Raw genomic sequence first — 23,312 nt, 5'->3', positions numbered from 1 at the left:
GTAGAGTGAAAACGAGGATGAAGACAGAGAGAGAGCAAGATGGGGAAGGATCGCTAGTGGTAGGTGGACAGATGAAGTGGTGACTCAGGAATGAGATGTGAAAAGAAAAGATTCAGCATTTGGAAATATTCTCCTCTTCCTCTTCTTTCGTACTCTATCCCCATGCTATGTATTGACGGAAAATACAGCACGAGACAGACATGAATCTCAACCTGAACTCTACCCTTTTTCTGTTTGCTCCATCCATCTTCTTTCTTCTCTTTTTCAGTTCTAGTGCTCTTGTTCTTCCCTGTCATTTGTTCTCTTGCAGTAGTGCATCCAAGAGTCTGCCACACTTACCTTAGTGAGTACCACTCACTATTCAGTCAAGATTGCAGTTAATAAAACAGTAGTTCTGGAGGCTGGACACAAACTGTCTACTGGCAGAATTCTTGCTAGAAGTGTAATACAAAAGTGAAACAAAACTTATACAGGAGAAATAAAATTAAGAAAACTGCCATCTTCTGTCTTGTATCTGTTTTATAGCTGGTAGTATCCAGCATTAAGGTGCATTATCATCACCCACTATGTTCGTGTGTGGACCAGATTTTTTATAACCTTGATTAAACAAAACAAACAAAACACATGGCTATTATAGTGGCCTTTCATGTTTTCACCAACCACAGAAAAGGTGAAGGATATTCCGTCAGTTGTGATCTGTAACTTTACCTCTTAATGTGACTACATACACCACCTGGCCAAAATAAGTAGATGAATAAAACCACAAACAATACTTAGTTGGACAGTCTTTAGCTATGGTTTCAGTTCCTTATTTACTGTCACAATAAATGTCACAACATTTACTTTCATCCAGAGTTGCATTAACCCATAAAGACCCAGTGCTACTTTTATGGTACTTCCCAAATGATTTTTTCTCTTTATGTAACCTTTCTTAAGTGGTTAATCATTATTTATTATAATATTATCCTCTGTAATTTTGTGATTTTTCAGTAAAAATCAAGTATTTTCCTATATTTATTTTACTAATCATGTAGATTTTCAAAAAAACACAGATTAAAGTTGAGGGTCATTATATCAGAACCAGCGAAAACTGGTTCTGAGTGGACCAGATTTATTATCACCTTAATTAAAAATCCACAATGGATTAATCAAACACATGCCTCTTCGGGTGGACTTTCATGCTTTTACCAACCACAGAAAAGCTATGATTTCAGTTACTCATTTAGTGTCCCAATAAATGTCACAACATTTACTTATATCCAGAGTTGAATTAACCCTTAAAGGCCCAGTGCTACTCTTAACCCTTTAACTGCCAGCTCAACCATATGGTTGAGTTACTCATCAGGTTCCTTATCAGGTTCCTCTTAGTCTGGTAGTTAAAGGGTTAAGGTAGTTCCCAAATGATTTTTTCTCTTTATGTAACCTTTCTTAAGTGATTAATCATTATTTATTATAATATTATCCTCTGTATTTTGTGATTTTTCCATAAAAATCAAGTATTTTCCTATATTTAATTTACTAATCATGTAGATGTTCATAACAGCTCAGATTAAACTTGAGGGTTATTATATCACAACCAGCGAAAACTGAAGAAAAAGTCACATTCCGAGCAAAGATATCATAAACTGAACAAAAAACAAATATTTCCTTCTACTGTCATTTACCAAACTCCATGGGTTTTACTGGTGAAGATGACAGTGTTTCCACATTCACTACGGAGCCTCTGAACATCCAAATGGGTCATATCTGACGACCATGAAAAGATGACAAACTGCATTTTACACCAATTATTTACACATATTGATAGGATCAGAGGTTCAACAGGTATTAAACATTTTAAATCAGTAGATGTTTTTGTTGCCAGTGGATGTTTGGGTCTTTATGGGTTAAAATGTGTTGATGAAGAGTTGGACCGCTGTGCAAAGTCCCCTCCATCACATCCTAAAGATTCTCAATGGGGTTCAGGTCTGGACTCTGTGGTGGCCAATCCATTGTGTGAAAATGTCGCCTCATGCTCACTGAACCACTCTTTCACAATATGAGCTTGATGAATCATACTATTGTCATCTTGGAATATGTCTGTGCCAACAGTGAAGAAAAATCCACTGACTTGGTCATTCAGTACATTCAGGGTCAGCTGACCTCATTTTATGGACACATAACATGACTGAACCTGCACCTGACACACTGAAGCAACACTGCTCCCACAGGCTTGCACTGTAGGCACTAGGCATGATGGGTAATAACTTCATCCACTTCTCTTCTCACCCTGATACACTCATCACACTGGGACAGAGTTAATCTGGACTCATCAGATCGCATGACCTCTTTCTATTGAAACACAGTCCAATCTTTATGCTCTCTACAAACTGATGGCTGTTTAAGAATTGAGAAGCTACTCCCTGCATCAGATAAAGAATTTTAGAAGAAACATATTAATCACTGCCGTAATCATCCACTGGGCTCTTACCTACTTGTTCAGTTAAATGCAGGTGGTAATTTGTGTATTACACATTTAAACCAACCCACTGTTCCTAACTCTACCACCAAAAGACTTATTATTAAACAGCCTTTACCTGAAAACCTACATGAGCTCTGTTCTTTGGTAGTAACATTCTGAATTTTGTCCAATATATCTGAAATCCACCGCAAGCACTTCCTGTCTATTGAGGGAAGGGAAAAATAGCAGGTCGTTCAATGACAAATTATGTTGAGATTGTGCATATCCATGGTTTGCAGAAGGATACAATGAGGACATTTTATACTGGTGACTGGGTTTGAAAAAATATACTGGCAACACAGTGGCTGGTAGTGTTGTCTAGCACAAAAATCTGTCTGAAATGCAACACCAACACTTATTTTAGTAGCTTTAGTATTACTCTAATTTAATTTTAATTCCTGTAATGACCCTGTAATATTTGACCACAGCACTAAGGGCTGTTTGTGCTCCGTTAACATCTGGCATTCTGCCTTTGGCTGTGGATGCTACATTTCAGTCCCAGAGGAGGATAAATAGTCAGGGCTGACTAAACTGTACTGCCCATTCTAATTGTGATCTTTGAGTTTAACATTACATAAATGTCAGACCTGGTGTATTTGGCAAATATATTGAATATAGTTCAGGAGATGTTTACTTGCAACATGTCGGTCAATGCTGTTTGCTGTGTATGTGTGTGTACAATTGGTTGTTTCGACTTAGGCTTGAGCAAAGTCCAATCCTGTCTTTATATCCACACTGACAGAAGGGAAAATTCAATGACACACACCTGTGTTACTTTAACCCTGTACCTGATGAAGAGCCAGAGTGGGGTCAAAACACTGCTCTGTTTCTAAATAGAATAAAGAAAAGTAATTTCAAAGGTAGCACTCTACAGTTAGCGAGTCCTCTTTTGAGACAAAGTCATTAGAATTTTTATGGACTCAGTACATGGACAGAAAAAAATTTGTCCTACATGGTAATTACTGTCAGATGTACTTAACTTTCTTATTCTGTACCTTGTTTTAGTTTTTCTGTCTTGCCTATGTGTGTGAGATAAGTTGATTCAAAGCCAGTGTAGGATGTCTGCTGTGGTAAACCACACAAATCTTAGTACAAATTGTCTTCTCATGTCTTTATGCAGTGGATCATGGCCTATATGACAGTCCAACTCATCTATATGTATATCAGTGTGAAATAGCACATTTGCTTGGTTTCTTTATTCAACTTCAATGCATTCTTTTAAAAAGTTTTACAGGATATAAAAAGTTTTATTATTTCTAGATTATATCTTAGAGTTTTCTAAAACTCTGGTGAAAAGCTTGTCACAGTGTCGGCTGGGTACCTCTCTGGTGTAAGAAACTCATTAGTTTAATAATACAGTCTCAAAATCTGTCTAGTTGATTTTGCATCACTGCATTTGGTGTAAAGGGAGAAAAATCTATGGTCTCCAGTCTTCATATACTCCTCAGAAAACAGGTGAAATATGGTATGTGGCTGTCACCAAATGAATGTGTGAATTATAACCATTGCAAATGAAAGTCTCTTGAGAAAAGAACTGTTTGCACCACCTGAGGTACCGCAAATCTGCCTGGGAATCCACAAAGTCCCAGGTCAGCTCTTGAAAGCATCTTTGAAGCAGCTGCTGTACCTTGAAGAACATGAAGGTACTTGTGGTGTGAAGTTATGTCTCTTCTTTTCTTGTGGTTCTTTTTTCAAATTCATCTTCTTTATATAGAGCCCCTATACATACATACATATACACACACACACACACATATATATATGTGTGTGTGTGTGTGTGTGTGTGTGTGTGTGTGTGTATGTATGTCTGTATGTATATATATATATATATATATATATATATATATATATATATATATATATGTATATATATATATATATATATATATATATATATGTATATATATATATATATATATATATATGTCTAATTTAAGAAGGAGAAGTATAAAAACCACTACTGTGGCCAACACTGTGTTCTTGCAATAGGACTAAAAACAGTGCTATTAGTACTGCAAAAGTAATTGGAATCAAAAAATAATTATTGAAAACTACTGGACTTCTGCTCTGACAATGTTTCCAAACTCTGAGGACTGGTTCTTCTATCAGGACAATGCTCCTGGCCTCAGCTAGGTCAATAAAGGTATGGATGACAGACCACCAGATGAAGACCCTGTCATGGCCAGCCCATGACAGGGTCTTCATATCTCTTTGAAAACTTCTGGAATATAGTCAAGAGGAAGATGGATGGTCACAAGCCATCCAACATTGCTGAGCTTCTTTAATTTCTCTGCCAGGAGCTACATAAAGTCATCCAACAGCAAAGGTGGAGAGCCAAGACACATGAAAGCTGTCATTGAAAATCAGGGTTATTCCACCAAATATTGATGTCTGAACTTTTCCCAAGTTACAACATTAGTATTGTGTTGTTCAGAAATGAATATGAACTTGTTTTGTTTGCATTATTTCAGGTTTGAAAACACTGCATCTTTTTGTTATTTTGACCATGTGTTGTGTTCTGCAAATTCATGCTCTAAATAACAATATTTTTATTTGGAATTTGGGAGAAATGTTGTCGGTAGTTTAGAGAATAAAACAAAAATGTTCATTTAACTCAAACACATACCTATTAATGGTAAAATGAGAGAAAGTGATAATTTTGCTGTGAGCTCTTATTTTTCCATATATTAAGGCTGTCAAAATGTACGCATTAATGCAGATTAATCCATCATCATGATTAATCTGATTAAAAATTTTAATGCAATTAACTCATCTGCACCACAGAATGACTCTGAACATCTCTGCACATGCATTTGGGGCAGTTTGTCCCAGCAGAGTTAGTGCTGCGCATGAGCAAATGGGCAGTTGATCCAATAGTGACAGGCAGCAGAACCAGCCCATAAAGATGGAAGACTCTAAACAGCATGTTGGCCCTCTGATGGAAATATGAGGACAAAAAAAAACAACAAGATGGAACAGTTGTTTGAAGTTCTTTTGTTTCAAGTTGTTTTGTTGAAACTGTTGAAGGTGTTTAATAAACACGTTAAGTGCATATATATTCCCTTCTTTCTTGAGTCTGTTCGCTCTTGCAAAATTAAATGCAATTAATATAGATTAAAAATGAATGACATTTAATCACGATTAATCAAAATTAATCCACTGCAACCCTGTGATTAATCTGATTCAAAATTTTAAGCGTTTGACATATATGTATATATGTATATATGTATGTATGTATATATATATATATATATATATATATATATATATATATATATATATATATATATATATATATATATATATATATATATATATATATATATATGGCAGAGTGTGTCTATAAGTCTTTCCTAGTGGCTGATAACCACAGAGTACATGTATACAGTAGATGGTGAATGGATATAGTATCATAGTATTCCACTGTGACCTCACTGAGTTTCATTATATGTTTGGGTTGGATTTATTTCTCAAGAAGAAATCCTGTTGTGTATATTCTCTAAAGCACAAGCGATGGTGTTTCACATTTTGACCTACTTTATAACTTTTAAGTAGTGTGTTTTTAGATTCAATTCTCTGGATCTGTGTCTCACTACAGCACCTCTGATCTCTCTCTTTCTCTCTCCCTCTCTCCCTCTCTCTCTCTCTCTCTCTCCCTCTCTCTCTTTCTCTCTCCTCCGGAGCTTATCTCGGTGCGCATCGTCAGCATCAGTTTGAAGTCAAATCTGACAGCCGCTGCCTTGCCCGGTGCGTTTTGCTTCTCTTTCACTCTCTGGTGGTCAGCCCGGCTCGTTTAAGAGGTACAGTCCCGGATTAGTGGGCTAAACGTGTTCAATTATTGGTGTACTTTTTAGGTGGGTGGGTTGGGGGGAGAGGGGGGTGGGGGGTTGACCTCGATTGCCGCCCGGGATGCGTGCGTGTGTGTGCGCTGACGTGCTCTCTGTATGTGCTCTTACCTTTTCTCTTTGCAGTTCAGTCGGGACTGTGGGAGCGCATCTGATCACCGCCTTCAACTTGGGGTGAAGAAAGACAGGGGAAACTCCTCGGGATTCTCCGTACACCGAGCTCTGATCCCGGTATTCTGGTGAGCATACTCTGGCCAGCTGATTTTCATTTCGTGCGTAAAGTGTTGCTTCTGGTTTGTTGTACTAATTTGTCACGGGTGTGTCTAAAAGACCCGGGCACTTTTCCTTCTTCTACTAAATTCTGCAAACACTCAAAGAAGCGTTCAATGAATTGTTTTTTTCTTCCCAAAAAAAAAAAAAAAAAAAAAGGAAAAGACAGCGTGGTTACGCCGCTCGATCTCTCCTCTGTTCTAAATTGTTAGCCTAAGGCACCCAAGTTAACGCTTATTATATGTGGGAATTAAACGTGTCCATTTGTGACAATTATCAGTCAGTATTCCTATCACGAAGAGTGAGGAGAGTAAAATACAGCCGGGGTGAGGGAGTTGGGAGATTAGATGATAGGACTGAGGAGTGTGAGAAGAAAGAAACATTTAAGGGATCCCTCAGGGAAGCGCTGCCTTCCTCCTTTTATGAGAGAGATTATATTAGCCTTTTATTTCTCTACAATGATGACATTGTCTGATATTGTTCTAAAGTTTCTACTTAATATGCTATTATTGTCGGTGCCATTACTCCCCATTATATGTATAGTGACATCCTACAGTACTGCTGGCTGTGCTGTAGGCAGAATCTATGTGGCCATTTGCTGCTTTTTATTGTCTTGTTTATCAATTAAGCTTGTCTATAATGGAGATATCACACTTCCTCCAACATAAAACATTACTCTCCCACACACCATCCGTTAGCATCTCACCTCCCACATAGCCACACTTGCTGTCCAGAACCGATTATTTGGTGATGTGCCACCATTTGCACTAATAGAGAGACCCTACTTAATGTAATGACAACTCGATCTGTCAACTCATGCACAACACAGGCCCGCTTAAAGGCTCATAAGCGGTGTCATCAGGGGCAGATTGAGAGGCCATAAAGACACAGAGGACAAGACAAAGTGCCTATGGAGGTTGTCTAAGTAGTAAGGTGATGTGTTTTATTGTCCATGTACAGTATGGGGCTGTTATTGTAAAGCATGTGCCCTGAGTTGTGTGTGTGTCAGTGTGTATGTGTGCGTTTGTGCTGGCTTTGCTCAGTCATGTGCATGCAAGAAAAGAAAAAGTGACAAAAAAGAAAAGAGGGACAGAGAGAGAGAAAGAGAGAGAGAGGCAGGGAGGGAGAGAGAGAGATTATGCTAACTCAAAAGTATTGGAGGAAGAGGAAAACCCATGTAAGCATTTTTTCTTTTAGCTTATATATTTATATATTTAGCTGTCAGGGCCTTCGCTGAGACACAGTAGGTTGTTCTGGCTTTGACATGCTTGTCACCAGCCTGAGGTTTTTATGAAAGAAGGCCACAGACTATTTTAGCTTAGCTATACAACTCCAAGACAAACAGGAGAGGCTTAGAGGATTGACCAAACAAGACCACCGACTTAAACACAATATAAGTCAGCTTATAACTCAGGTGACATGAGAGAAACATGTTGGTCAGCAGTTAAGGTTTCAGCGAGAACGCAGCAAAAAGTTGATCTGCTGCCAGTAAGTAGTTGTGGATATTATGTGATTATTATCTATTTCATGCTTCTGGAAAATGTAAATCAAATAAATAATACTTGAATGGCGGAGTGTCCCTTGTCCTCCCTCCTAATTGTACCTGACTTCCAATCTGGGATTCACACACATGTTCCAATGAAGAGTGTGAACCTTGACATATGAAGATGATGATATGCCGAGCCAATCATTGAGCTCCTGCAACCCCCATCAATTTTTTTTTGTCAGGTGAAAATGAGATGAAATTTCTCAGAGGATGTGTTGACACAGGATTTGGTCATGGCGACCCTGATGAGGATGATGAAGCCAATGATAGCACTGATATTGATGATCTGATCCAGAGCCATAGAGAGAGAGAGTTGCGACACGCTTTCATGTACGTATAAGCCTCGATAGTTCCAAACAAACCGCACGCTGTTATGTTCTTCTATGGGACAGAGAGCAGCGAGTGTGTTATTGCATGGTAAATATCAAAATAAACCACACACAAGTATATTTCCAACTGTTGTTGCGCGACTGTATGCATATTTGTGTCAGTTATGCTTTTGAGTAGTGGGATTGACCACTTAAAGTACTGCATTTCAGCAAACATTGGGGTACTTGCTATTGAAAACGATACCTCTCTTGTTTGTGAGTAGCTTGACATGCCCTAATCATGAGCTCAAATCCACCACTGAAACCCTTGACATGCCCTGATCACAAGCTTCATAACTGCAGCGAGTAAGTTTGCGAACAAGCGCAGGACAAATAAAACTACTTACATGCTATTATGAAACATTGATTAATTACAAATGGAAAAAAACAACCGGCAAAGTGGATCCATAATTCTACTCACAGTAAATGAAACTAATTAGTACATGACCTCAGCTGACAAACTTAACCGAACACCACCAGGTTCAGCAAAACAAGCAAGATAAAGCCTGCTGATAACCACATTTGTACTAACGTTACCTTACATTAGAAACTCCATAATTTGTAGTTATGTGGTTAAATCTCAACAGCTGGTGAACTCAAGCTAACTATCGGGCTACAGCTGAAAATTGAATATAATAGTTGTGTAAGATATAAATTAATAAAAACTCTAACACATACCAAAGAAAACAGAATTTACAACATAAATGTCCGCTAATACAGGAAATACACTCGATACTTTGAAACACGACGATATCTTATTAACTAGAACTAGAACTAAGAAGTGAATGTGTTCTGATGCCACGATACTCAATGTTTGGAACTACTGGCGCCTCCTTAACCAGGAAGTAGGTCCATATTTCATCTGACTTTTTTTTTTACATTGGGAGTCTATGGAAGTGTCGTCACTCTGTTTTCTCTACCGTTCTGATATGCTGAGCATTGAGTTGAGCAGACCATCGCTGTTGGTGATGGTGAAGTCAGTGAGTAGTGCATTACATCATGATGATAACTGTTCCAGCGCTGCAGTCAGAAGTAAGGCGCTACATCTTACACCAGAATGAGATCAAAATGACTTGATTTCCCAGAATGCTCTCCATGCTTTGAGAGCTGGCAGACATTAACTTAGATTGGAGAGGAAGCAAACACCAGGTTAAAGTGTCCTCGTAAGAAGTAGTACAAGTACCTTTTGACAGCATCAAAGATGGGATCTACTTGTATTTGGACTTCTTATTAAGATGGTGGGTTGGAAGCATTATTGCAGTCTCACAGTCCGTGCAAAATGGTAGCAGTATACAAAGCCAATCCAGATTTTTCCATGTGACAGATTGTGTGTGTTTTCCCGTCCCCCTGTTGTTGTTTGTTCTCAGATGCACAGAATCACACATCACACGCACTTACACACTCAAATGAGCTTACTCACATTGTCTAATTTCCACACGGACAAACAAAGAATTCAACATAGTCTCAAAAATACCAGAACCACATCGATTCAGTCTTGCATTCATAGTTGCCTACACACTTAGGTGAACCTTATTGTGCCTTGTGCATGTTGCCATCCGTTCTGTCACACAGTACATGGCCTTGGGCTTAAAAATATTCAAGTACACACTGGCACACACACTGTTTTAGCAGGGACAGCCCCAGTGAGCTGGCACCAAACCAAAGAGCTGGTGATAACGAGGTTGAAGTTAGTTAGGATTTTAGCTGTGCCTCAACCTCCTAACACCCTTTCTAAATCTGATTCATCGCAAAATGAGATGTTTTTCCAAGAGAGGGAGATGAAAACACTCTCTCTCTCCCTTTTCCCTCTCTCACTTCCTTCTTCCCTTGCCAAATACAGTTGAGCTCAAGCCCCCCTCCCTTTCTATTACTCCCATACTCTCACACACTATCTGTTTCACACCCCATTCCTCCCTCCCGTTCTCTCACATCTCTCTCTTCTCTCCTCCCCTGGCACCACGATGTGTTTCTTTTTAATTGAGATGCATTTCAATGTGGTGCAAATTAGCTTTCTACAGCTCCTGTCTAAACTTGCAACCTGTGCATGTATGTGTCCATGCATGTATGTATGCATATGTCATTTATATATGTGTGTGTACATGTGTGAAAAGAATTCCCACAGTTGAAAGTGATGTCACTACCTTCTTGTTCGTTGCTCCGGTGCATCTTCTGAAACACCCTCTCTCCCATAAACTTACATTTTTACTTCAACACTAATAACATTCCTCCTTTATTTGGTGTCTCTTGGCTAGAGGAGTTTACTCGGCCCACTTCTTTAGTTTAAGTTCTACTTTGTGTTTCTGAGCAGTGACAATGCATTTCACCTCATTAGGGGTGGTGGTGGTAGTGGTGATGGGGGGGGGGGGCTGAATTCAGGGCTGTGAAGGGGAGTGGTGGGCAATATTTATTTGTCTTCCTCACTTAATCAGGGCTGATCTTCTGCTTACGAAAAACGCCATCTGGTGATATTGTGACAATGTGCAGGGGTGGTGTACATATCCTACTAGAGTGGTGGAGTAACAGTGTCATGTTAATATGTTCACGCGCATGGTTTTGTATTATAACCATGTTTTTCTCAATATAAACACTGTATTACCTCTGTATTAGTACACATGTATTAAACTTAAATAAGAACAGATTGTTTAAACTACTCCGAGGCCTCTAAGAATGTTTAAATGGAATAATATTATATGTGAACAACACTCTTTGTCTAAAAGGTCACACGCCACAGAATTAGAGGAGGCAACATGCAGGATCAATACAGTACAGCACAATAAAAAAATACAATAAAAGACAAATCGACATGTATTCAAAAAGTGTTACCCAGAGGTTACTTTCCACATATAATGTGACAGAAATAACATTTATCTAGAAGACGTATAAGTGTGCTGAAGCAGGTTTTACAATGCTGGTCTCTGGTGTGTATGTCTACATCTGTATTCGTTTACATGTGCATTGGTCCAAACATGTTTAGGTGCACTTCATGCCACTTTGTGTGCATATGTGTGCACATGCATGTGTCTAAGAAAGAACATGAGAGGAGTCGTTAGGGAGAGTGATGCTGACAGTGGGGTGACCTTGGGGCTCCCAGTCTTCCTCCTGTCGATGAAGGGGATGACTTAGTGCCTCCCTCCCCACCCATGATGGCTCATTTATTATCATTAGGCACACAGTCAAAAGATGCTGCTCAGGCCCCCAAGACAGAGTGGTACGTTTGTAGATGTGTTCTTGTCTGGGTATTTGCTCGCATCGTTTCAACAGGAGTGAGACACAACAAGACAGAGACGGAAAAGGAAGTCTTATCACTACAATAAGTGCAGCATTTCTGAGCATATGTGTCTGTCACCCTGTGTTTGTCACAGGTGGATTTGCCTTTGTGACTGCCTCTGAATGAATGTGTATCCATATCTTGACGGCAGACATGTTGCCTGTCAGTCCATGTCTGCCTGCGAGACACGCTTCTCTGGTCTGCTTACCATGCAGTATAAATAACAGTTTAAGCCATAACCCTAACCTTACGTCACCTCAGCCAGCCAGTGAGCAACATAAGTGGTATATAGCTACATCAGGGCGGCCTCTGTGCTATCGTTTCTCAGCGTGATGGATGGAGACTTCTGCGGGCCAGTCAATACCCAATCTGAGCCCCACTGTCCTGATTTAAGATACAGCAGCACCCAGGTGACACACTCAGAAGCACGCCACTTTAATCACTCTGAGCATCAACTCCACACTGCCAAGATTGGTGTGTGGGTGGCATAGTGTGTGTGTGTATGTGTCTGTGTCTGTGTGTGTGTGTGTGTGTGTGTGTGTGTGTGTGTGTGTGTGTAGGGGTGTGTGTTTGTGTGTGTGTGTGTGTGTCAGCATGCATGTGTGTATGTGTAGGTGTGTTGGTGTTAGTATCTCACTCAGTCAAGAACTGCTGTAATCACACCGCAATCGCCAAGTGCCTGCTCTCCTGACAGAGTTAACATTTCTTTAGAATGTAAAAGCAGTAACATAAACAACATATACTGCGGAAGATTTATGTGGCATGTAACTTGAAAAGCAAATAAAGAGTCAAGGTGGAAACACAGAGTAACATTACTTAAGCAGGACTCTCACGCCTGGATCTGATTTTTGTTTCCTGGATCTTGTATGTTTAAGCTACAAGGACACTTGCTTTAAGATTCATTGCTGACCTTTTAGCGTTTAACCAAGGCTACAACCTACCATAACTTAAAGTGCCCTGAGATACCTAAACAAAACCATAAATAGTGCTTTGGTTATTACACTGTAGGCATCCAGAAAAAAAATATTAAAAGGGGAAAAGTGAAATGAACTGTGTTTTGTATTGGTAGCTGAATCCACACAGCATAACATCCTACAAAATATATTTTCCAACTGATATTAATTATATGGAGTATGAACAACCTTTTTTTTTTGTTTTTAAAGCAGGACATCATGTGCAAGCATCCACAGGCACCACATTAACTCTATCACATGCAAGAAAATAAGAGTGTTTCATGAGTGAAAAGGTGGACAACTTAAATTCAGGATCCTCACGGTGTACAGTCTTCGTGCTGTTTCAGTTTATAAGCACATCATGCAGAAGAGAACACTTCAATACGTGTGGTAATCAAGAGAAGATTGTGTTTGTATGAGTGAGCGGCTGGATATCACTACTTTATCTGAGAGTAATCTGTTTGCACTGGTTCAAATTGTTCCCTCTTGACATGTTATCATTCACATACATGCACATACAGTACTTACTTGTGTACACACACATACACACGCACACACATACTCACTTACTCACAGCCCCTCCCCTCCCGCCCCTTCGCTTTGGCTGTTAGTCTAATTTATGAGGTGCCGTTAATTTGGCCTAAACGCTCGTTGCGAGACCTCCCTCCTCTCTCATCCCTTCATCTCTGCATCCCTCCTTCTCTTCTTCCCTCTCATCAGTCACTCGGCAGAGTAAATCAGAGGGGTGGTATTGCACAGCAGGCAATACATAGACTGGACACCTTGACTAATATACCGCTGTCCTTCTCCTTCCCTTCCTCTCCCCCTGTCGGTCTAACTCTTTTCGACTCTCCCTCTTTCCATCTCTCTTGCCTTCTCTCTGAATCAAATCTGGCTTCTCTCCTCTCCTCTCCTCTTCTGTCTTTTCCTTTCCTCTCTCCTCTCCTCTTGCACCTTCATTCTAATTTCTGCCTACCGTTTTCCCCCACCCATGTTTGTTGTGCGCACTTTCCCCCTCTCCCCCCTCCATCTACCCATCTCCATACTTCTGTCCTCCACCTCTCTTCTACTCATACTCTCCTTCTTTACTCTCTCACCTTGCTGTGCTCCTCCTTGCTTCCTCCCCTGTTCTCCTGTTCTCATGCTAGGTGTAAATTTAGAACTGAAGGCATAAGGGGATGCTTTGTGTTTGTGTGTGTTTTTGTGTGTGTGATAGAGAGAGTGAGAGAAACTCCACATGAAAGCTTCTCAGAGTCCCCATACAGCACTGAGATGGGGCTGATTAAAAACCTAAAGCCTTAGTTTTCATGCGCATTTAGGATTCACGTTCAAAAAAAGTCGAACGCGCTCGGTTATAAACACACATTGTCACAAATGTATTGTATGCTGATTACCGCACTTGTCTGTATTTAATTATTATTATTTATGGTCATTGTTGTTATCAAGTCTCATATGTAAAACAGGTTTTAATCTCAAGGAGACTACCTGTTTGAAGTAAAGTTTATGTATTAAAACACTGAAATCCCCCTTCACCATCCTTATCTCGTATTTCTCTTTTTTCCTGTCTATACTTTTGTTGTTTCTTCTTTTTTTTTCTCTTTGTCTTTCTGTCCCTCAAACACAAACACGTTATAGTAAGTGGCTGAAGGTGATTCTTACTGATACAGTGGAAGTGAAAAGAAACAACACCAGGCATCTGAGACTCCCCCATCGCTTTACGCCACATTGTTCTCTCTAATTCCATACACGGCATACACAAGGGAGTAACCCAGCGCTGTACTTAATGTACCGGCCTGCCCGGCACACCTATACATCACTGTCCATCTTCCCAGCTTTCCCTCATTCTGTTGCTGTCTATTTTCAATCTTTCACCCCCGGTCTCAGTTATTCTAGGTTTCATGTCTATTTATTTTCTTTCTTTTCCTTTTCATCCCTCATCATTCAGTGTCGTTCTTTCATGCACACTCATCTACCAGCCCGGCGTTTGTCCCCTCTCCCCTCTTTTCTTCAAATTCCCAGTGCACAAAGGGCTTAGCTACTTCTCAATAAGAGTAACAACATCTAGCCTCCTATCCTCTGCCGTACCCCCACCCCTCGGTCTCTGCCTTTCCCGCCTTCCTCTTCACTGTCACTTCTCCGTGTTTCGGCAGAGGCTTCCTACTAGAGCACACTTAGAGTTACAAGATAAAGCATGTTACCTCCACCTTATCCCTCTGTGTATTATGTAAATCCACTGTGGTTATCATTAAGCAAGAACACCTTAAAACAATGGCTCATTCTATATAAAGATCTGACTCTCTTTGTAAAACACGTCATTAAACTAGACTACATTAAACTAGAATAGAATAGAATAGAATAGAATAGAATAGAATAGAACCTAGCTAAAAATGAAAAGTATATTGATTGAGCAATTGAATATAATTACCTCCGCCAAGTGTAACGGTGGAGGTTATGTTTTCATTGGGGTTTGTCTGTCTGTCTGTTTGTTTGACTGTTAGCAAGATAACTCAAAAAGTTATGGATGGATTTGGATGAAATTTTCAGGAAATGTTGATACTGGCACAAGGAACAAATGATTAAATTTTGGTGGTGATTCGGGGGGGTGACTGATCTGCCTTGGCAGAGGTCTGCGCTGTCCGAGTGCTTTTCTAGTTATATATATATACACATATACATATATGTATATATATATTTTATATGCACATGGTGTAAAAGTTTAATTTGGTATTTAATTAGTTTAATTTCTGTTTAATTAATGTTGTTTTTTTTTTTTAATTTGTGATTATTTTGTTAGTGATTTAACATGGAGTTGCTACATCAGTAAATAACCTAGAGGAGGAAGACAAGTTAACCTAAGTCCTTGAATTTATCTACTTTTCAGCCTACACTTAAAGATGTAACATAATGCTGCGGTAATTGAATTAAGATAGCATACAAGAGCCCTTTTTGACCTGAAGCTCATGTTACAGGTTGTTTAAAAAATGAATTCTTAAGCGGAAGTGGCACAAGATTGAGATATAATAAAAAGTAAAAATAAAGAATTTACATTTCTAGAGTACAGTTGGTGTTGGGTTCTGCCTTAGTAGTACAGACAGCTGCCTGTCAGCCAGCTGAGCCCAAAAAAAAGAAAGGAAAAAAAAAAAAAAGAATTTACATTTCTTTTAAATGTGTCACACTCATTTCATGACTGAGTGTACAGATAAATAATGCATCTGTAAATACATCACAAAACATAGACCATACATATTCAAGGTGAATTTAACTAAGTACATTTATACTGCTGTGAGACAAGCCTGTGATTTAGATTCAAAAGGGATAGATCCAATGGAAAAGAGCAGAGTGCAGAGGAATTGAATGAGATTTTCCATTTTATAACACTAAAGGTGTTTCAATGGAAGCTACCTTAAGGAAGCTAGCCTATACAACGGGCTTTTGAATTTAATTCAACAATAGATGCATTCTGGTCATGTTCTTTGGGATCAGCAGCATAAATCAGGGGTTATCGGCTTCTGACAATGCTAGCAGCCCACTAACACAGTCAGATAAGTGCAGAATGATGAATTATTATGATATAAAACTCTTTTTTTCCCTTGTTTGATCCTGACTTGACTTTTAGGGTATGCTTGAAACATTTTTTTTTTCCCAAAAGACCTTCAACATGATTATTATAAATGATACAAACAAAATCATGGACTTGTACATACCAAAATGTATCTCTCGTTTCACAACTCTCCATCATTCAGGTTCAACTACTCCAGGTTAAATCACTGTCAAATTCAATGACGGGCATGAAACTCACAAATCAAGTATGAATCGGGTGTATTTTCTTGTGTGAATCCATTATGTGACTGTATCCCTGTGAGATCTCTGGGAGGCAGGCCAAGTGTCTCTGGCTGAGCCATCTCCATTCGCTGTGTGTCTGTTCAGTCAGCCACACAGAAGACAGATAGAACCACCAGTCTGCTCACCCTTCCAGTCGCACCAATGTAATCAGACCTCAGCAGCCATAAACCACAGAGTATGGACACTCTGCCCAGCCCGCTGTCACACACACAAACACACACCCACACACGGAAACACAATCCCAAGTACATAGATACAGACAAATGTGGCCGTGCACGACTCGAGTCCTCTGAGCAAATGCATACACACAAGTTGCAAACACACTAATTTATTAAACTGTGTCTTCCTGTTATATTGGTTCACATGCTCACACATATTGGTACACGCTTGCACATTTCGACCAATATATTAAAGTGTGGCATCAAGTTCAAAGAGGTGGTCCTCTAAAAGTTAGGGCTTTTTGCCCAAAGAGCTTAGCCCAACATGTCCTACTCTGCAGGGGCAGAAAGGATGGCTCCTGGCCCACAGAGAGCCTTAATCATGTTTCCTGTATGTACGTGTTCACATGTGTATATGAGTGCACAGATGAACTAATGTCTACTGTGTATGTGAGTTATGTGAAAGCTTGTGTCTTTATCTCCCTCCCTTCCCGTCTCTTCCCTTCCATCACTCTTTTAGCACCTCCATCAGTGTCTGTTTCCCCCTCTCCGCCGCCTGTTTCTCAGGCCATTTTGTGTCTGTTTGTCTTTTTGTTATCTTGTATCTTTTGTTCTTCCTTTCAACAAACTAACACTCAATGTCTCCCTCTCCCATCTCCCCGTCTTTCTTCGCTCGCTCTCTCCAGCTTTGTGGTGTGAACGATGGTGGATGACTGTGCTTTAGGAGATTTACTGCTAGATCCTGTCTCTGTCAGGTGTCGAGACGAAAGGAAAGCGATGAAGTGGGGGGAGAGGGAGAAACAGATGGAAGATAGAGCAGTACACAGGGAGATGAAGAAGGGAGAGAGGCGGGAAATGGAATCAGAGGACGAGGGCAAAGAAAAGGATGAGAAAAAAGAAGATTATGCAGGAGAACATAGACTGAGAGAGAATAAGAAAAGTGTGAACAGAGTACAGACTAGAAAGGATGGCTATGTTTTTGAAAACTGAATTGAATACATAGTTTGATAGAGTGTTTCTGTTCTCAACTCCTCTCTCTTCTCAGTTTCTGACCTCAACATAAACACAGACTCACCACTCTCAGGAACGAGTCAATCACTGGTGTCTGTTCAGGTGACACCTACTCTCACACTAACCACACACCAAACTGTTGCTACTAAGTGTAAAAATATACTTATCTCACACTGAACTTTTCAACAGATGGTGGAGATTGCAAAGGGTTAAATTCCAGCTGAAGGGTCACTGTGAGTGTGTTTAACCTACTAATAGATCATTCACACTGTTTAATGGCCCTCGAGAGGAAACTCACATACATCTTCAAAGACTAAGCTGACTGCTTCCGTGGAGCACAAGGCATACGCACACACACACAAGCAGATATTTATTATTCATACAATATTTCAATGCATCTTTTACTTACTAATGTAACAATTACCTTATTTCTCACCATAATGCAATAAGTTGCAACAAGATGAAATGAACATTTAATCTAATTAATGAAATCAATCATCCATTTATTCTAATGAAACCAAATCAAAATACCACAATCATCCATATGTCACTTGTATATAATTCCTCTGGTGTTGTTACACTTTATCAGACACTAATGAAGATAATGTTAGGATCATCATCAGTTATGTGCTATTAACCATAATTGATCTAGAATTTTCTGCACCGCTTTACGTGCAGGACTCTGTTTTGGCTGCATTATCAAGAAAGTACTCACTGCTTCTTACCCTGCAAGGCCAAAAATAGCCCTGCATCAAAACAACACAAGGGGCTGTGTGGTGTGGGTGTGTGGATACAGGTACCAATGAGAAGATAAAATTCAAACCAGGAAGTCCAGATTAAAGGCTTATCACATGCTAAGACACTGCACAGCAGTTTTTACTCCTTTGAGGAAGGATTTTACAACTCTGGAAATTTTTCACATCAGCAAAAACTGGCTCTTTCGTCTAGACACTTGAGAGGTAAACAGTAAAATTAGCACCAAGTTAGATAGCAAATGCTTAGATTTACAAACTAATTCAACATTTGCATTTACCAAAAAATGGTATCATTCACTTTAAAACATATAGATAGTTGGAATAATAATGGACTGCTTTGATTACCCTGGGATGCATTTATTGTCAGGCTTGTACACACGACTGGTGATCAGGTTTGTCGAAACCTCTGCAATCTGGACACATCATGACATGACAAAATAGAATCATTGCTGAGTATTATACAAGTTACAGTAGGTGTACGTATATATCAAGACACCAGATTTATCAAAAAATTCACAACGTTGGTCACACAGAAAATTCTTGCCACTTTTTAATGCCTAAAAACAATAGGAACAATGTACAATGAATGAAACAACAGCATAAACACCTTTTAGTGCCATTTTGTTTTTGTTTAATTCACTGTACAGTGCTCCTATTGTTATAAGCAATAATCATGTAATTTAAATGTAAACCAAAATCACTCAAGGACAGCCAAGCAAATACACTGACAAACTCTGTGAAATATCGAAAATGAACTTATCCACAGGAATCGTAAGCATGCTTCAGTGACTACATTAGCGGAGAAATGTAGAAAACCAAAGACAGACAATATATTGACAGAGAGAGAGTGCAGAAGCTGAATTGGTTTGAGGCACCCATCTGTCAAAGGAAAGGAGGGGAGACAGGCTGAAAGACAGAAAGACACAGTGAAAGAGAGGTGGTGAGGGGGTTGGATTAACAAACTGCAAACACCATGTGGATGTATAAAGACTGGCTGTGAGACAGACCGAAAAAAAAGACACGGGGGGGAAGCGGCAGAGACAGAGAGGAAACAGAGAGGAGACAGAGACAGGAAGAGGGAGTGAAAGACAGCCAGCCTGAGAGAGTGACAGAGTGCAGTCCTGAGAGGGAGAGTGTGTGGGTGAATGTGAGAGCAGCACTAGCGAACTCGTCTGTCAATCTGAATCTGATTGACACCTCGGGGTCTAACATTCCTCTCTTAGCCCACTGGCTCCTCCTGTCAGGACGTAGGGCACAAGGTCACACACAGACACACACATATGAAACACACAAAGGCTCATACAAAGACAATTTATTACCTTCTGAAACACACAACCATATGAGATAAAATGTAGTATAATGTGCATATGGGTTTCTAACCATAATCTTGCACACACAGCAGACACACACACACATGCAGACGGGGTCTTGCAGAGGTGAGGTCTCTTGTGGGGTCCACTCTTGCTGACTAGATCTTAACCTTTGACATATGACCTATGACCTTTACAGTGTCAGCAATACAGCTTTTTGCCAGACCTTCCAAATTAGACTCTGTGTATGTACAAATATGTGCGTATGTGTGTGTGTTTATGCTCGTATTAAGGTAATTTTATAATATTATATTGAAGCTGCTGCCTTCTCCCCATCTGTCTCACAGGCTGCGGTGCAATTCCACAAAGCACCATCTTCATCACATTGCGCCTAGACATTAATATATCACTATAAACATACATACAAATCCTGCTCCGCTATTGGAAGGATAATTCAATGTGTCCTCTTTGTCCTGACCTGTCCCTCACACAGTTATTCACACTCCAGGCTTAAACATTGCTTGTTTGTGTCTATGTGCCTAAAGAAAAAATGGAATTGGCATAACATAATTTAACAAAAAAGCCTTTTTCTTTTCATATTCAGGTCATAAAGGAAGGACATGGCTTTTTGTCTGTGTGTATACTATATTATTATTATTGTTGTTATTATTATTAGTATTATAGAAGAGTTGCATTTTATACTATTTAATTCAAGTCTCACAGTGTTCTCATTTGGAGCAGTTGTCATGGCAATAGCTAATTTCATCAAAATAGCATTGCCTAAATATGGAACATATGTATCTCATGTGATAGCAAGTGATGCTGTATCACTAGAGGAGATAGTAGTCTCAGTCTCAGTTAAAGAAAGGTGTTTTGTATCTCTGTTGTTAATGTTTCTATAAATTGACAGTACACCTATTTATAGTAAAAAGGGTGCATGGATTTCCTGAACATACACTGTTGCCTTAAAGTTAGAATTATTTTGTTTTCAGACACATTCCTCTTTTTATTCCTATTTATACACACTAGTAACATGACCATTCACCAGTAGTACAATGATTACTCACTGGTCCCCAGTTACACTCTATCTATCATGAATAAATCACATTGTCACAATCATTTCATGAGAAGAGGTAAAAAAATATTTTATTCCTGCATTATGGGCAACAGTGGATTTGCCATGAAATAAGAACATGCAGCACATCATTGCAATCCTTGACGCTAGGGCTGGTTGATCCGTCCGAAAGAGATGAACTGTTGGATTGTAATCATGTGCTTCATTTCATGTGATTAACTGATGGAGGTAGAATCCACAGGGCCACAGTCTGCATCACTGGTTTTTCACCACTTTTAAAATGTAGTTGAGTTACAATCAAACTATAGCATGTTTCACTCTAGTTTTCTGTGGTTTCTGGAGGCTTAGACTGTCTATGATGGTTTGGTAATGTTGTCTTTGGACAGACATTATTACAATGTTACCATATCTGGATCAAATAAACAGTAGTGACATTTTCATTGTATGTACAGCTGCTGTGTTTCCATTAATTATTTAGGCGGTGGTGGCCTAATTTGTCTCACCAGAGTTTTCTAACTATTCAATACACTAGTATAACTCTAAAGCAGGGGTGTCTAACTCATTTTAGTTCTGGGGCCACATTCAGCCCAGTTCGATCTCAAGCGGGCCAAACCATTAAAATAATAACATAAAAACCTATAAATAATGACAACTCCCAGTTTTTCTCTTCATTTTAGTGCAATAAAAAATATGAAATTATGAAAATATTTATATTTACAAACTATCTTTTCATCAAAAAGATGTGAATAACCAGAAAAAAAATGTAATTTCTTAAGAAAAATAAGCAAAATTTTAACAATATTATGCCTCAACTTATCACTTGTACATGTGCATTACAAACAATGTTACACAAACGTTTAGAAGTTTGGAATGTGTAACTAAAATAAGAATGCCTACAATATTATGTGTCAACATATTAACTCAACTTACAAATCGGATCTACAAATATACAAAACATTTAGTAACAGACAGAATATTGTTAAAGTTGTAATTAATTTTCAGGTTGTTCACGCTTTATTGTTAGGGTTATTAGACTATTATTTTACTTTAGATCACATTGGGCTAAAACCAGTTCAACACCCTTGACTGTTAATATCTTCAGTGTAATTTTTGCACTCCATAAAATCATGCTGCGGGCCAGATTGGAACCTTTGGAGGGCCGGTTTTGGCCCCCGGGCCGCATGTTTGACACCTGTGCTCTAAAGTATTTGTGTGAAACAGACTCACTGCAGGTCAGAGTTCAGAAGTTTGACCCACATCTCAAAGACTTACAGTAATTCTTCATCATCATTTCTTCAGCAGCTCCAAAACAACAGGTTACACAGGTGTGGGCTGAAACCTGAACAGATTAAATAGTAACAACTAACTAATGACACTGATGCTACAAACCCATAGATTTGTCTAACACTGTCTGATGAATCTTAGATAAGTGGGAAATATTTGACAGCGCTGTTTTTACCCCGCCCCCCCAAAGGCGAGTCAAGGGGTATTGTTTTTGGTTTGGTTTGTTTGTTTGTTTTTTGTTAACACTTTTTCATACCAAATTGGGTTTATAGATTGCCAGTGACCCAGAATAGATGTGGTTACATTTTGGGAAAAGTAGGTCAAAGTTCAAATTTTTTATGAATTTTTAAAATGTTTTTTCTTCACCCATTTATTTATAAATGGGTGAAATTTTAAACATCTATAAAAACATCAATTTTATTTCAGTTTACTTCAAACTTGGCACATACATAGAGGCGCATATATATGATACATACATGTTGACACCATCACACGCACAGACATGATGACATCAGCTGGATCGATGCCAAAATAAGCTACAATACATGCGAGGGGTGGGGTTTATTGTACCTGGCACCACTTTTTTTTTTTTTTTTTTAATAACACAATCTGCACAATCCCTCTGAAATGTAGATTATATGACAACTTAAGATCGATCACAATGTAAGATTATGAGATCCAGTCCTAGAAGATGTTTTTGTCATCATTTGTCTCATCGTTTGGCTCTGATTCAAAAGCACAATATACTCTTGATATACAGCTGCTGCTTTAGTAAAGTTATAATGGCCACATATATGCACTTTTCAGTCTCTGTATTAAGATACAGTTAGGATATATGGGAAGTATGTACAGCAGTAAAAAGCAAAGTGTCTTTAACCCTTTTGTTCAGACAGTATGATATTTATTGGATTCATTTGAACCAGGTTTCATTCAACACATGTCCGATGTTTCTGTTTGTGCTGCTTCTTGTTATGGGGTCAGGGGTCACACTAAATAGTGACTTGAACCTTTAGAACCCATTTAGTTCAGTTTTTTGTGCGTCTTTTAGGCTGTGCACATATTCCTTGTATTATCTTGTTGTGTCTAAATAAAATGAATGGGAAATAAATACGTACGGTCATTTCAA

At 39.1% G+C, this 23,312-nt stretch overlaps 2 protein-coding genes across 10 annotated transcripts in view; one reads left to right on the top strand and one right to left on the bottom strand.

Moving 5' to 3' along the window:
* The window catches only part of LOC115417793 (glutamic acid-rich protein), a 60,564-nt gene extending 46,671 nt beyond the window's left edge, over positions 1-13,893 (bottom strand). The window contains exon 1 of the mRNA XM_030131912.1: positions 13,848-13,893. Coding sequence (XP_029987772.1) covers positions 13,848-13,893 — 46 coding nt within the window. The remainder of the gene's footprint in view (positions 1-13,847) is intronic.
* The window catches only part of ptprdb (protein tyrosine phosphatase receptor type Db), a 187,548-nt gene continuing 170,434 nt past the window's right edge, over positions 6,199-23,312 (top strand). For 7 of the 9 annotated variants that reach the window (XM_030147098.1, XM_030147117.1, XM_030147088.1 and 4 more), the window contains exons 1-2: positions 6,199-6,300; positions 6,472-6,584. The gene's annotated coding sequence lies outside the window, so the exon portion shown is untranslated. Of the gene's footprint in view, positions 6,301-6,471; positions 6,585-10,876; positions 10,879-23,312 lie in introns of all 9 variants that reach the window. The other 2 variants (XM_030147070.1, XM_030147062.1) reach the window with 2 other exon arrangements.

This window comes from Sphaeramia orbicularis, chromosome 1 (assembly GCF_902148855.1).
Source record: "Sphaeramia orbicularis chromosome 1, fSphaOr1.1, whole genome shotgun sequence".
Lineage (NCBI taxonomy): Eukaryota > Metazoa > Chordata > Actinopteri > Kurtiformes > Apogonidae > Sphaeramia > Sphaeramia orbicularis.
The sequence above is the reverse complement of the archived record's forward strand: the minus strand, read 5'-3'. Positions and strand labels throughout refer to the sequence as shown.